The sequence below is a fragment of the Hesperophylax consimilis genome, chromosome 14 (genome assembly GCF_061612785.1).
Source record: "Hesperophylax consimilis isolate HC1 chromosome 14, BYU_Hcon_1.0, whole genome shotgun sequence".
NCBI lineage: Eukaryota > Metazoa > Arthropoda > Insecta > Trichoptera > Limnephilidae > Hesperophylax > Hesperophylax consimilis.
Genome location: NC_142849.1, coordinates 3935849 through 3952637, shown reverse-complemented (window position 1 = coordinate 3952637; position 16789 = coordinate 3935849). Strand labels below are relative to the sequence as shown.

The window sequence follows — 16789 nt, the reverse complement described above, 5'->3', positions numbered from 1 at the left end:
CAAAGGGAGCTTATTGAAATAACCAGACCATGTGCAGGAAAGTAAAGATTACAGGGCTGTCCATTGTCTTCTGGACTTTTCTGCGCAGGATCTGAATGTTCCTTATTAAATTAATCGCCTGGCGTAGCGACGCTAAAATTGAGTGAGATGGCTAAATCATAAAACATCTGCTAAAGTGTCGAATAAAATAGTGTAACACAATATTAAATTTTGGAAACATGCCCGAACCCGATTTTGAATACGTAGTTAAGTTTTTTACGCAGCCTTCGCTGATTCGCTCTACATGCCCAAACCTTCTAAGCGTCCCTTTCTTAATTTTACTCACTACGCTTACATCAGCCTTGCACTCTTTGCGGATCTCCATATTTCTCACACGATCATACATGGTTTTACCACACATACGCCTCAGAGATTTCATTAATCATTCAGTCTACTTTCATCCTTTCTCTGCCAGTTCCATGCCTCACTTCCATACATCAGGGTAGGTACCAGCACTCCAACTTGTGGACTACTAACTTCGCTTCTTTGGACAATTTTATCTGCATTATTTTAACTGCATTCAGTCCTCCATTAATGGAGTTATCTGCATTTACCCTTCTTTCAATATCTGATGCAAGGTTTTATGGCCAATGTTGACCCTTCATGGACAGTGTATTATTGCCTCTCATTACCAGTACTATGTATCAGTCCTAATAAAAAGTATTTTATTGACCGTAATCGTAAATGTAAACGTTATATATTTTGGTGTATCAGAAGCTTGTTTTGTTTCCCCTTTATTGGACTAAATGGCCCGACCAATTCCACGATACTAAATCTTTGGGAGTATTTATTGCGTCATCGTTAATTAGATTTCATTAGAGACTGAGCAGGGCTATCGGACTTCAAAATTATTAAGATAATAGCATTTAACTATAAAATAATAAAGCCACTCTAATAAGTGAAGAAGGATTTTTGTTCGGTAAACTAAATTCAGAGGATTAGGTTTTATTGTTGTTTGGATTTTGTTTATTGTAGTTTGAATTTTGTTTATTGTTGTTTGGATTTTGTTTATTGTTGGTTGGCTTTCTTGTCCTTGTTGCCAACTTTTCGGACGGTATTGCAGTGTCCTCTGCACTTCTTGTATTCGACTTTCGTTTTTTCCAAAACTGACCATAGGAAATCACATAAAGAAGATTAACTACTTCAAAACGTTACCACTTCTTCAGTAATAAATAAACGTCTATATGCACTCTACACATCTGACCTGGGGGCCTACTCTGTATCTTTCGGGTTAACAAAGCAGTAGGTTCGTGGTTTAACCTTTCCTTACCGGTGCTGTCAACTGAATCAGCATCAGCTCTAATTAATAAAAAATCTCTAAATATACTTGACACAGAGTTAAAATTGTAGGTATTCCTCAGCAATACATTTGTGTATTGCATTAAGTAATTACAACATATACATATTTACCGATTATATAACACCGGAGGACGACGAATTTTTGAACACCGTAAGGGAAGGGTTAATACGGGTTTGTGACGTGGCTAAACCGGCGGCAGGAAAGTTTCGAAAGATACAGAGTAGGCCCCCTGATGATGGAAACTACAATGCTTTCTGAAACGTTGGCTTAAGATGTAGGAAAAGGCGCAGCACGGCTAATTACCCAGAAGGTCAAAGCATAACACCATTGGGCCGTGAGAATCTGTCGATTATTTGTATATTATAAATGTTACTCCATACTTCTGTGCTTGTCGCTGAAATGACCCCATGCGGTGATATGCGGGTTTGGTTTGAACGTGGGGTTGTTTATGATAATCGCTATATTTTTTACCCCCTCGTTTTGGGGTTAAATTGGTACCTTCCGAATCCAAGTTTCCATAGGGGTCACGAGCCGACATCAATTGTCCCCGTTCACAGCCCGCAGTATCCCGCGTGCGATAGTAAATTCAATTACTTAATTGCGGCTTTGCTCTTTTCCATCGGAACTTTTTATTGATTTTTATTCGAATTCAAGTGGCAAATTTTATGTGTGCCATTAACTCGGACATTTTAATTGGCCTTAAACATTCAAATTAACATTATCTTGATCGTGTAACTAATGGTGGCACTTTCAATGGAGGTGACATCGTTAACCCTGTTTATTTTGGTTGATTCAAATTTTATTATTACTTCGGTGCCTACAATAAAGCACTAAACTACCGTGATATTTTACTGTCCCAAAAAGCTTGTCTGATGATATTTTATTCTTGACCCTACAAGACCTACTTGACCCTACTTCTTTATCGTACAAATGTGCCTTTTCGCGAGCTGCGAAAGTGTCCTTTACATATTGAAAATAATATAAAGGAATGTTTTATTATGTTTACTGTTTCTGGATATTATCAATGGTCGGTGGCCGGTGGAGTTGACATCGCGTTTGGGTCCCACCCAGGCGTAGTCTGTTCAATTCCTCGGCTGGCTAAGTCCTCCAACACAACACAAGCAACATTTTCAGCTTACTGTGGTGGTAGTAGGAGATTTTCAAATATTGTCAGGTTATGTTTGGTTATGTTACCCGGGAATGTTTGTCTTTCTTTAAAAAAAAAATATATATATATATATATATTATTTATTTATTCCCCTAAAAATGTTTTACATAAAAGTGATACAAGATGCGGTGTATATTGGAGAATATCTGTATTATATGGGAAATAATAACAGTATGTAGATGTAATTCATTAGAAGTAAGTTCAAATTAGATGTATGAACACACAAATATAAAACTATGATTACTAGTATAATAAAAAAAGAAGAACACTAGAACAATATTACATATAAGACTAATTTTTAGGATTCAACAAATTGCTGGTATAGATTACGCTTAATTCTACAAATGGTGTCAATAAATATATCATTAGTACCCCCAAACTTGTTGCTTAGATCAGTATCTTAGATTCTATTGGTTAGTGAGTGTTTCTGATAGTTTGGTTGCGTATGTATTACAGAAGAATGTTACATTTTGTCTCGTGTTCCTAGTCGGTAAATGGAATTTTATAGTGGCGACGATGTCTGTCAATTAAGTTATTTATTACTCTGTGTAATACAAAATTATAATACTAACTATTTATTTTGTTCTTTCCAGAAATTGCCAAAGTTCGCGCTAGCCTCTTCCAGATAAATGGCGTAAGAAAGGACCCTCTGGTCCTACCAGAACCAGAAGGAATCGTCACAACACTCACAGAAAAAGTATACGTTCCTGTCAAAGAACATCCAGATGTAAGTTTCCACATTTTACTAATTTAAAACCCAAGAAAACTAGACAATATATATATATATATAGCAAGTTTGTAATGTTACTGCTTTGGAATTCGAATGTCATCATCCAGAAATGAAACTACATCTCCAAACTACCGGACTGTCGAATCTTTTATAATTTCATAATCTAACAATAAAAACTGTCAGTCTTATAAGAGATTCGTTCCGTAATTTGTATATTGTTGGGCCAACCACCAACTCCTATAAACATCACACATCATCGTGTTTTTATCACCGTATCATATTTCATAATATGCATAATTTACTGAAATATCAATATTTTATGACATCACACCCTTGATGAGCAGCATACGCCATGAGTCATGAGTCACGGCTGTCTTTAGCATACCTCGCATCAGCTGAACCGCATCCCCATTTATATATAATATTATGTTCTTGGGCAATCAAAACCATGTCAATAGTTTAATCTCTTCTTGGGTCAAAGCTTCCAGTAATTTGCCACTCAGCCAAAAAGTTCTTTTTTCAACTACTGGTGGTCTTTGAGATTTTGAACAAGTGCCAATTATTTTTTTGCTAAGTGGTCTCGCCCTGTCGTCAGTCAGGCATGGCGCATGGCGGGTCTCGCCTCATTGGCGTCTCAAGTCAGGAGTTATTAGCAACGGTTGTCGGTTGTGCTTTGACATTTTGTACGCGACACACCCCTGTTCTTTGTTGCAGCTCAACGCGCCTCGTAATAATAATAATATAATACGTCAGTCGTAGTTCTGCATATTATCCTTGTTGCTTTAATAAAACAACTTTTCAAATATTTTGCCTTCAGTTTCTTTCGAGATCCGTTGTTTGTGACAAACTAATTCACACATTTTTCCTTTATATACCAATGCCCAATTAACGAGAAACTGCATATTTAGAACCTCTGTTAATTCTGCCAAATTTGTATATTCCCTATTTTATTACACTTTTTATACTCAATATTATTAGCCAATAGACACGCACTGTTTTCTTTTAACTATTCCAGACATATACTGCCATTCAAATTGGTCTTAATTCACATTAGTTCTGCGTTCTTGAAATATGGGGAATGAAAAAACACATGTGTCTGTCTAAAATTAGCATAAAATACATCTTTCTGGCTTCACAGCCAAAATTATGGCATACTGCATGGAAACTGCTCCGGGGGACTAATATTTTTGTACAGATTTTGCTGCTCCGTAACGTAATAGAATCATTAGAGTGTATCGTTTTACCTGGGGGCTTCGTCATCGATCTTGTAGGTTAAATTATTTTTTGATGTACCAAAATAATGTGAATAACCAAAACGAACTGAGAATATTTGACAAGTTCAATAAACAAGACGTTAGCGAGTCTACAAACCCGGGATAAGATGTTTGGATGTTGATTGTAGAAGTCCATCTCAGCTTTGTGTGGTTGTGATAATACAATGTTGCAAGCTTCGTTTCCTCTGGTCCAGAGATAGACGCGAAGATGGGTGTAACGCCTTTGCTTAATATCGCAGCAGACCGTACAATGTTCATAACTTTTAGAGTAGACGCACATACAGCCGTAACATGGGCGAGGCTGTGGCTAATCTTGGACTGAAACAAAACGTACTGACTCGTATGAATTATAAATAAATATTATGATGACGAAAGAGAAAAAAGGGATTGAGATATTTGTGTGTTTAGATATTTTCTATCAAATCTTCGATGAAGCTACGAATTTCATTTCAATTTTTCCAGCGCATTTTGAATATGACCCTATTTATTAATTTTTTTTACAAATATTTCAACCTTAACTTTTGTTGTCTTGCCTCCTACAAATTCTAGTCTAGCAAATGTGGGTTATTTAGATTACGTTATTTTGACTGCGCTTTCAGTCTAACCTTTATGCACCTGTCGCCATCCATTTCAATTAGCGTCTTCCTGACAGCACGCCTTCAAAGGGCCACCCCAAAAGAGATAAAACATATCAAATGTCTAAAAACATAAATGGAAATAGTTTTCTTTCGCAACGCCAATCCAATAGTTTTAGTCCGCCCACGCCGCACCGGTGAAATGAAAACATAGCTTTTATCTCTCCAGTGTTGTTACATCTTTATTGATACGATGGTTTGTTGACAGAGTCAAATTTGTTTTCTGTTATTTTCTGCAACTGAAATAGAAGGATTAGATTCAGCTTCAGACGCCTTTTTGTATTTTTGTAAGCCGACGCAATTCTCAGTTTTGAAACACTCGGATTATTGTGAAACATTTGTTTTATGGTTCCTAAATAATTGGTGCAAAGATCTCATTGATTAAGTCGGAATTTGGCTCCTACTTATGGCCATGTCTTTCGAAGTTTAAAAACTCTACAAATAAACAACAATAATTAATATTCAATTAATTAACTCGCATCATTCTGAACAACCTATAAATCTGTCAACCTTTATGAAGAGGTCAGTAGATATAAATAATTTGCATTTCGCTCAATTGTTGCGGTTTTAAAAGCGTTGAAAAGAGGTGAACAATTAGAAAAGTGCAAGGCAACTTTTTTAATAGGCGCACAGCCACCGTGAAAATTAATTTTAATTTAAGTATATAATTTGTAATTTGCTGCTTCAAGTACATAACTAAGTCTGTCATTGTGGATAAGATTAGAAATGCATACTTAATGCAAAATTAATATTTTGTCATATTTATTTAATATGTGATTTTCACCGGCTATTTAAATTGTCAACTCTGAAAAAATCTGTTAATTCGCATAAATCTGCCACTTCGCGTCAACGTTTTAGTTTGATTAATACTTACTACTTTCCCAGCAAAAATAGCTCAGGCTACTCTGTCAGTCACCACTGGGTCTCATTATTAATTGTTAATTTATTACAATAACATTTCATGTTTGCCACAATTTTGATGAAAGATACAATGAAGCTTTTAAGTTATTTTTATTGGCACTTGTATATTCACACATCAAGCAAATAGCAGTAACAGTAACACCCACTACTTATCAATGTTAAATTCACTCAGTAAACCGGAATCAAAAGAGGAAATTGTGGTTTTCGTTTCTAAGTCGTTAGGCCTGTCGTTCTACGCGTTTCTACTTCAGAATTTTAACGTTGAAGTCAAGAATTAAAATTTTATGAATGTTAAATTCACTGGACTCGGTAGACTGGAATCAACAAGCAGTCCAAAGGGAATTGTTGCTTTCAGTTCAAAGTCATTTTAAAGTCGGTTGTGTAAATTTCTTCAGTTCACTACTACTTCAGTATTGCAATGTCTATGATTAAAGTCAAGAAATAGCTTCAGTGTTACATTTTTCTGCCCTTTTTGTAATTTATTATGTACTTCCACACACACACACCCCGACTTTCTTTAAGGTTTGTAATCTGCCATCTTTGAGGATGTTGTAGGGGACAGAGTGAACCTGAACTTAGAAAACCTATTGGTCGTTTTGACACAACAGAGACACTTCACAGCTGTCGATGAACAAAAAAAACTGTTCTTAAAAATGATCTGTTTATCGAAAAATGTCTACTATTACTAATACAGGGTGTCCGGGGGTAAAGTGAGCTAACTTCGGGGGTGATTCAAGTAAAAAAGATAAATACCCTTTTTAAGGTAATTCTTAGGTAAAATAGGAAATAAATATGCTTCAACGGAAAAATATTTTTGTATGATGTGACCGCTTTTGAGTTTTTTTTTTAAATATTTTTATTATTTCCGTTCGTTGATTCATTCCAACAAGATGATGCAACCCGTTATGCTAAGACGAACTGTATTTTCGCGATCAAATCTGATTATTTGTTATGCAAATTGTGTGATTAATTATAAATGTCAGCGCATTATAGTGATGGATTGCGTTTCGCTTAAATATTTATCTCCATATCCATGACCGGTTTTAAACTGATCATTTTCAATGTATTCTTTAAAGGTATATCGGCATCAGCATAATATCTGACAAGGGAGTGGAGGGCCGAAGGTTGTATCCACAATACCTACCTACCTATTATATATTATACTGGATGTAACATGACATACTCGACAGCGATTCCTCTCTTGTACCAAGTGGTACGCAGCTTTTCTTTCCTGCAGCATTGGACACCCAGGGATGGTGCTGGGGCGGTTTTTAGTTGCCTTAAGTTCTAGCCTAAGAAATACATATATTTTTTGATGTCAATGACAATTATTAACATTTTTTACTCATAATACCTGTGTAGTCAAGATACAGCTGGCGCTTTATATGTCTTTCGTGCTTAACCATATTGCATAACTATTTATTTCTTGTGAATTACTAAAATGTCACCGTTTGCGAAAAATGTATTATTGCGACATACGAACACAAACACGTATCCGCTGGCATCAAAGACTTGCCCATAAACTAACGGAGACCTACATTTGGTTCGTGCAAAACGGCAGCCGGCAGAATAATTCGACGAGCCTCAAAACCCATACATATTCATGATCCATGAGTCAGGTTTCTACGAGTGATGGAGGTTTCAGGAAAGCATTCGGAGTTAATAGATTGGTAGGCGTGCCACCTTCCAATTTATTCATTTGAATCATAACAATCCAGTGATTTAATTCGTGCTTCTGCTCGACTAGCTACCTGCATTGTGTAAATATTGAATTGTTGGAGAAGTCTGTCATAAAATACGAGTCACTTTAAAGGTTTACACAGTTCTAGAGTGTCCCACATATCATATAATAGACTAAAATAAAACTGCTAGGTTCTGCAAAGGTTTTAGTTGGTGTTTGTTTTTAATGTATAATTTACTTTTACATGAAACTATTGTGTATGGTCTTGCCCTGTATCAACGTGGTGACGTTACAACGGATGTATCGGCGATATCCCTTTGATTAATTATTTCGTAAACTTTCGTCATTGTCAAAATAGAGTTTCTTTCTGCCATTTATTTGTAAATCAAACCGTTACCTAGCGCATTCGACTTATGTTGCTCGGGTTACATGTTGTGTGGATGTAGGCATAAGACAATCGTGTATACCATGGTAACTTACCATGTTTTGTATATTGACTTTCACATGATTTCCAAAATAATATTGTGAAGATCATGCTGCTTTGATAAAACTGGTGACAGAACAGAATGCCTAAAAAGTAGAACCAGATCTAGGACATAAGTTACTTGATTCCCTTACAATGCTGTGCAGTGTGAACGAGCTCGTAAATCTCTACTGCTACCTGCGTCTAGCATTCGCTGACGCAGGTATATGTATAATGCGATACACGATATAATATAATATGATTCATGGACGATAGATACTCGCTCTTGGTTTTGTGAGTCATTCGTGTGTCGGATACATTCGCATCACGTCCCATATGGACCGCATTTCCGATAGTTGGCTCGGTTTCTGATGGCTGCTGGTTCCTTCATACCAACTTGAATTATTATGGTAGCATTGCAACACACATTGCTTCTGAACATTCTACAAAAGCGCATGCGGCCATTACTAACGTTTGGGTATTTGAATGTCCGTGTCATTACGGTTGATGTATAACACTATTAAATTTGATGTAAGTCAGTATTTCCATCTTTTCTCCAAAGATACTATGTACCGGTATTTTCAATAAGGAATGTGGTCGTACACAGATGTTATAGATATATTCTTATCTTGATGTGAAAAGCCTCTACCGAGTTTTATTTATCATTAGTAGGTAAAGTGTGATTGGTACGAGCCAAAGTTTGTTTTGTTTTTATTCCTAATACTGCCAGTACATATTGGGCCAATGCGCTCTCCCAGCGTGTACAGGGCAACTTTGCGTATATTGGCCGTTGCACGCGATGGTCGCCAACTTTGGCCGGCCAATCCGATTATTGTCGGTTTTCCGTGCACACATCAAAGGATCTTGGCGCCAACAGCATTTGCAGGTTGGCTCCAACATTGGCACAATGCGTTGGTCCAGCGTGCACTAGGGGATCAAGGTTTTGGTCAGTACTTTTTCAGTTCGATTTTGCAGTAATCTCATTTTGTGTTAGGATTTTTTTATTTATTTATTTATATATTTATAATGTATTACAAAAAACATGGTAAGTAACACATTATTCCCTAATGAGTTGAGATAAAACTCATTACGGGAAGTACAGACACATAAAATACATTTTACAAGGATATTACACTTTTAAAAAAATACAACATATTGAAAAGGAAAAGAAAAATAAATAAAAAAGGAAAAATACATTGTTAAGAATAGAGATTTTAGAAATACTGAGAGACATCTATACACATGAAACATAGTAAACCAACATATGAAAGCGAGCGAAAATTCACTGGTTTAAAAACATTTTCAGGAAATAATCTTTAAGCGTTTTAACTAATATTTTTTTGTTAGTTACTGATTGCTTTATTTTATTAGGTAATGCATTGTATTGTCTATATGCAATATATTGTAATGAGTTAATACCAAATTTTGTTGTGTGGGTAGACGATGCTAGGTGTATTAGATTTTGGGACCGTGTTTTGTGCTGGTGTATGTCTGAATTAAATGCTGGTTTGATGTTAGTGTGTGAGGATCTATGTATGATTTGTAATATTGTACAAGTGATATTGTATTTAGGTAGAACCGTAAAAGGAAGTATGTTTGTCTTTAAATATATATCTTTGATATGTGTATCCCACGGTAGACGGTTGATATTCCTTATTGCTCGATTTTGAATCACTTGTATTTCTGATATTTGTTTTTTAGTAATAGTGCCCCAGATACTAACTAAATAACTCAGATGGGAGTGAATCATCGCATAGTATGTGGCCCTTAGTAGAGATGTAGAGAGAAGACCTTGGAGTCGGTACAGTACGCCGGTTATTGGGGATATTTTAGATTTCACATGCTCAACATGGGAATTCCACGAAAGTTTAGAGTCTATTAATAGCCCTAAATATTTCGTGACTTCTATATTTTGGAGCTTCTCAGTTCCAAGTGTGATATTCATGGGCACATAATCCTTATTGCGTTTTTTTTATATTGATTCTCAATTTATTAATACGCAGCCAATTAGCTAGAATTGAGACATCTACATTCATTTGAGGCTCCAGGTCACTCAGGCTTGTACTGTGATAATAGATTACAGTGTTACAGTGTTAGGATAATGTTATTGCTTCAATAAATCCATAAATCTCTACCTCAAATTTCAAAAAAAGTTTTTAATTCACTTTTTAAAAATTGCGTTTATTCTTAAATCTTAACCTTTTTTGTACGGTAACCCTTATCAAGTCTTGGAGCACTTGTCAAGATTGCACAAATCACAGCTAAATTTGTTCTAAAATCCAAAGGCAGAATGTAAAAATCTTGTAAAGTAGATAATTATTTGTGACTGCCGTTCGTTTTGTGTAGATGAAGACGTAATATTCTGCAACAATAACTAAAGTTTCATACATCTCAATTTTCTCGATACTTACCATGATATGGTCACAATTTTGACTGTGACGTATTATGTCACTCAAAGCTGTATTATTTTGGAGGACTTGACTGAAATAACGCACGTGCCCACGAGTTGTGTGTTTAACATCGGGAGGCATGTCACGGCGGACTGTGGAGTAGAATCCGATGCGTGTCGATGTTTTCCATGTTTGTTCGTTAGTTTGCCTGTTTTTATCATCGTTTGATTTCGGCCGAACCAGCAGCAAGCGTAATATAGAAATGATGCGAGCTTTTCAAACTACTTGTTTGTCGTTGAATTCAATGACCTAAGGAGCCTTGAGTATCGTGTTTATGTATTAGAGTCATTTGCACTGCCAAGTATTTCTCCACTTCTGCAAATTCTAGTTTGTGAAGTTAGGGTAAAACAAAACGATTCACTGATGTCTGAACAGGTAACAAAACGTTTATCTGATCGATTATCCGATTAATAACGTAATCTTTCTCAATGTAGCAGAAACATTGACCAGAAAGCTTTCCTTGGTATCGAAACGAGGCGTACTCATTCAATAATTATAACATAACCTATTAGTTTCCCGTGGTTTTGGATGACAATGATCATACATTACCCGGTTCAATTGATTACCCAGCGGATACTGCTTAGTGTTTTTTTTATTATTTAGGAATTATGCATAATATTCTGTTACTGTTTTTGAATCTTTGCGATTCTTATGGATTTTGCATTTTATTTTGAACATTAGGTTGAGTTTCCCTTTCATTTCAAAATCAATCTGAATATTTATTTTAATAAACTTGTTTTCAATTTGTGCTGGCCGTTTCTCAGTCCATAATGCCTGGACTCCATGTGTTCGCCTTTTCTTTGTTGATGGTCATTAAAACCCCATTGTTCCTTAATCTCCGTCTAATTCGCTTCGCAAATTAAATATCATTCACGGCAGCATCATCGCCTAATAATTATAATTGTCTTAAACCGGCAATCTGTGGATGTAGAATCTACAGCTGTGTTGTATCATCTCGACATCAATGATAACCCCGACTGTTTACTTATTCTTCACCTGAGTGCTGAAGTAATTGATACTTTTGAGCGATTCGATTCGTTCATCAAGGAACGGACCACCGTGGCTATAATGCGTACCGCTTATAGTTTCGTTGTAGCCTCTCCCTCTTTTCTCGTGAACAACGCGTGTAACGGAAGGAGAGGTCACAACGAAACTCTTAGCGAGAGGACCATGGCGTTTGATTTATGAAACCGCGAACAATGCCCGTCTTATTCGATGGTCGGGTGCATAAACACTCAACAAAAGCCAACTATTGAATAGGCTTTTGATTACGACACCTTGGAATTGTGATCTATCCGAAATCGGTAGGCGTTTCGTTGCTTCTTACCATTCAATTGATTCTGAATAATCACGCATTATTTTCTTGTTGTGATACATTGATTGTTGACGCCAACAAAGCGTTCTATGTCTGCTTGTATTCTGAAGTGACTGGATAGTATTTGAACATAGACATTTTGCATTAGCCAACATAACTGACTAACTACCAAACATCCCTAAGGTTAATTGATTCTCAATCCATTTAGCCTAGTGACAATTTCTTCAAAAAGTATTTGATACTAATATCTGATATATTGTTATTACCTTCACATTGATTTTACATTTTATAAATGTTTTATTAGATATCCCTCTCTTTTATTAAATTTCCCTTTCTTAAAAATTATTCCATGACATATACTTTAGAAGAAAGACGTAAAATATACCATTTAAGTATTTTTTTATGAAAACTCCATATTCGATTGTTCCGAACTCCTGCAACTTGTAAACCTACGCAAACCCACAAGGACAACATTACAAAATACACTATTCTAATGCAGTATACCTAAGCACAACTACTATGCTCTTTCCCCGATACAATGGTTTCACACTGTGGGAAACCAATACCTGTACAGGTGATATTGACATGTTCAATGTGAGCTTAGTGAATTTTTGGATCACATTAAATGCTCATTTCTACTCTATTCTTAAAACCCTCTCCTTTCTTTCTGTAAACCTATCACTGTATTGTTTGTTTCTTGTGTTTTACTCGTGTTTAAAATTAGTTCCCACGTTAAAGTTGTACTACCTATATGTTAAAGCCCCCCGGGCGTTAAATAAATAAATAAACTTAGTTCTCGAGTAAATATTGGTCGAATTATGCATTTATGCAATATCGTCCCTCACTTTTCCAGTATTACTAATATTTTAATATTTATGTAACAGTGTTGCACGAACTTTATATAAAAGTTAAATCACACTTACAATCTTTCTAATCTCTGTGTGGTGGTGCATTCGCAGTATAATCTTATATTATTTTCATTTGATCAAGTCTACTGATTTAAAACGTATCGCGAGGCAAGCGAGTCACGATTGAACACTATCAAAAACATAAATAAATGGCCTTACGGAGATTGGCAATAATATTTTTACTAGAGCGACATAAAACAAGCCTCGTTATAGTAGTAAGGCCTACTGAGCAAACATTAACTTAAGAAACGGGAGTGTTGATATTGATGAATGCAATTTTTATTGCTGTATCATTACCGTAATATGGGGCGGATTTAGAATCGGGAGGTGACTTGATCATTGCAGATATCTGCTTAATTCTGGCTACAACTCTGAAATTACTCGCTACTTTTTTCCGGGCAACTTGACGCTTGAAAAATATGGTTGATAAAATGATACAACGACGCTTCGAAAATAACTGACAAATTAGTTGGTTTATAGCTATATTCAAACATATTGATGCTTGAATTGTGAAGTTGTTTTTTTAATACTGCCAAAGAAAAATTAAAATATATTTTTATAAATTCCTCAACGATTATAATAGTTTGGTGTCATTTATATATTCTAAAGTATATATAATTTTCTATCGGTTATAACTACTTGAATAGTCGAACTCGCACTTTATTAGGATTGGAGTATGTTTTAATTAGGTCGTAAAAAATGGTATATAAAACTCGCCCCACTCTGAACGGTGATCGCAATGGTTTTTTTTGGCTTCCCAAAAACGTATACAATTTTTTCAACATATATTTCGATAGTTTAAATATTTGTAATAAATGTGACATCAAATTTTCCGAAACAAATGACTTTATAAAAAAGTTATTTATTTTCAAAATTTTAAATTGATCGAAGTCTCTCCATTTTACGGTAATCATTACATTTATCTTGTACACGTACCAGCTGTTTAAACAGCAATGTGCCATTCACCCAGATACATTTCTGTCCGTGAATTAACTCGGTTTTACTGGAGGGCTTCCGCCTGCTTCTCCGTTTTAATCTTCATCACTGTTCGTCATGGCATCTCGATATTATTATTGTACTTACTTTTGTTTGCACTGTGCCCACCAATATTTTGCAATGTTTTGTTCCAATTACTCGGAGACCAACTACTATCGCCCGCATACGACCCGCCTGCTTTTTATGCGCATACCAGACAAGAATCCGAATTGCTCACGGCTGTCCAGAGCCAGTTGGACTATGGTATCCCCAATTGGGGTTTATTGTGCGACTGCCTTCAGTTGCATTTCAAGTAACTTTTCGATTCTGATTGATAGTCTATCACCAAGAGTTTTACTCTGAAATATACTGTAAATACTCAATGTCAAAGTCCTTTGGCCGGGCGTGTATTAATTTCACACGTTCATTATTTCGTAGTCGGTCCTAGCCCGATCTAATTGTTTAAAGTAAGGTTTTTCCAATTAAATTACATCCTCTCGTGTATTTAATACTACATCTTCATAGCTTGAGGTTGAGCCAGTGCCACGTGCTTAATGCTAACGCTACCGTTTCGGTTGACTAAACAGGTTCCTATTGTTTGAAATAATAATTCTTAAACTAAGAACGAAACAGGCGCGGCTTTTCTCGGCGCCTGTCCTCAGGCTCTAAAGATCTCCATAATTGTCTTATTTAACCAATAAACAAACCATAATAGTTGTTCATTAGAATTAGCTTTGTATAAATGGCTATTGCAAAACGTCTCCCAGACTGCAATAATATGTTTATTTATTGCTGTGTTGTTGCGCCGTGTGACAACACATTATATGTATATATCATGTGAAACCACTCAAGGGTTCCAAATGCTCCCAACCGTCAGGGACCAGTGAGACTATGGCATCTCCAATTGGGGTATGTTGTGAGGCTGAAGGTAGTGAGTGGGGAGGGGATGGGGAGAGGAAGGTGCGAAAGTACCTGGTTATTCAGATCTGGTCACCAAATACGGCCAAAACCATTTCAAGCGACGTTTAAATTCTGAATGGTGGTCTTACACCGGGGCGATACTCAGAGTATCTTCCACTCTGGAACGTGCCGCAAATATACTTTATTTGAAATGAGTAATTTGTGAAATAACACATTAATCAAACACAATTTACTTGCACACGCCGGGTACGTACCCGTATATGTAACCGCGACCTCCAGTTTGCTAGTCGAGAGCCTTACCCCTCGACCACGGGATTAATTCATATTTATTGGTTTATATTTTACGCACTAACAACTTTCGTGAAAACGCAGCTTTTATCCAAATTGACATTTCATAATTGCTCAAACTATAGAGATATTATAATTATACTAACCAAGCCGAAACCACCTTGTAAAAGACGCTCGTAAAATTAAAATAGGTTAAAATAGAAATAATTATTAAGTTAATTATTGGTGACAGAACCGAAGGGCATATTCGAAGCTTTGCAATAAACTTTAATAAGTTTTCTAAAAATATAGCAAACAGCCAGGAACAGCGCAATATCGCGATTACTTCCACGTGGTTGTTACGGGCAGGGTATGGTTCAAGGGCAAACAGTAAGTGTTTGAATTCCTCAGTACGAACAATAGAAACACAAGGGGTCTGTGGTTCAGGCGTTAGCCACGCTGGCTCCGGTTACTTCGAGTTGAACCACATTAAATTTTATAGACGTTTTCTGCCGGGGTAATCAGCTCCAACCTCCAACGGTCTCCGAAGTGGGTAGCACGCCACAAGACTTCGGTCGTAAATAGACAAAGGAAAACCTAAAAAGATGTCATTAACAACTGCACTTTAAGTCAAGTTTTTCATTGTGTCGTCACTGCTTAACAATGGCAGTGTATTCTACTTACTACCCACACCTCTAGGAACAATCGTAAACTCTTGCTATTTTGAAAATTACAAATCCAATAAAACACTTATTCGTAGGTTAATTCGTATTTTACTATTTGAACGCAATTAAACCCGTCAACGTCAAACTACAATTTGCCATTGATCATGAAGAGCTCGTTTAACCAGGACTACTGGAAATTGTACGGGAACTATCATAGTTGTTAGGGAATTATTCTTATTTTAATGTAATTTGTCCGATTTTATATCATGATAATATGGTCCGCCAATTAGAGCAATGAAATAAATTAGTATCGGTTTGCAAAAACCTTATTTAAGCATTTGCTCCCACAAATTCCTGACGGCATATTTGATACCTCGTGATTTTTGATATTCCCTTCTCAGAAGGCAGAGCATTAGATAAATAATAACAAATTTAAACACGTTACTTTGTTATTGTAATTATGGCCTGCCACAAATTAAATGATTTTTACGAACATGTAAATAATATAATAATTGAATTTTTATTTCACACTCTACTCCTGAGGATCAATTTTAAATTATCGGGAAAAATGTAAAAGCTGCTCTGGAAAACTTCATATCATCTGGGAATGTTTTGTATTTATTTTCCATGGCTATTGTGTCATTCACAAATAGAAAAAATTAAATTGGTCCTAAATGAGACCCTTGGGGGACCCCGCTGGTGACCATGAATTTATTTGAAGTAAGGCCTTCAATTTTATTTTCCATTTTGTAAATAGCTATTTCACTTTCTTGCATTTACGTAATGATGTTGTTTTTCGCTTACTAAACTTTACAAGAGTATGCAATTTACGGGCTCGTTTAAATTGGTCGCATTAATGTTATCGCACACATTCCTAGACCCTCTTGGATCGACAGAATTGAATGGACAACTTGTTGAGGAAAAACGGCTGCGAATGCTGTTTGCGAAATATTTGCCATGTTTTAATGGCGTCCCCGAGAGAGAAAGTTACTGCCTCAGACTTGTGGGTGCTAATTCTACCTCATTCCTTCCCAGCATTCCTTCGATACCAAAGGAATTTATTGTCTTTACCGAAAA

General features: G+C 36.1%; 1 protein-coding gene across 9 annotated transcripts in view; it reads left to right on the top strand.

Annotated features, from left to right (window-relative positions):
- Window positions 1–16789, top strand: part of how (protein held out wings) — a 197054-nt gene that overhangs the window by 118646 nt on the left and 61619 nt on the right. For all 9 annotated transcript variants that reach the window (XR_016303145.1, XM_089639445.1, XM_089639451.1 and 6 more), the window contains exon 2: window positions 3101–3234. Coding sequence is in view for 8 of the 9 variants with exons in the window: in XM_089639445.1 (XP_089495571.1) it covers window positions 3101–3234 (134 nt within the window). In the remaining variant the exon portion in view is untranslated. The remainder of the gene's footprint in view (window positions 1–3100; window positions 3235–16789) is intronic.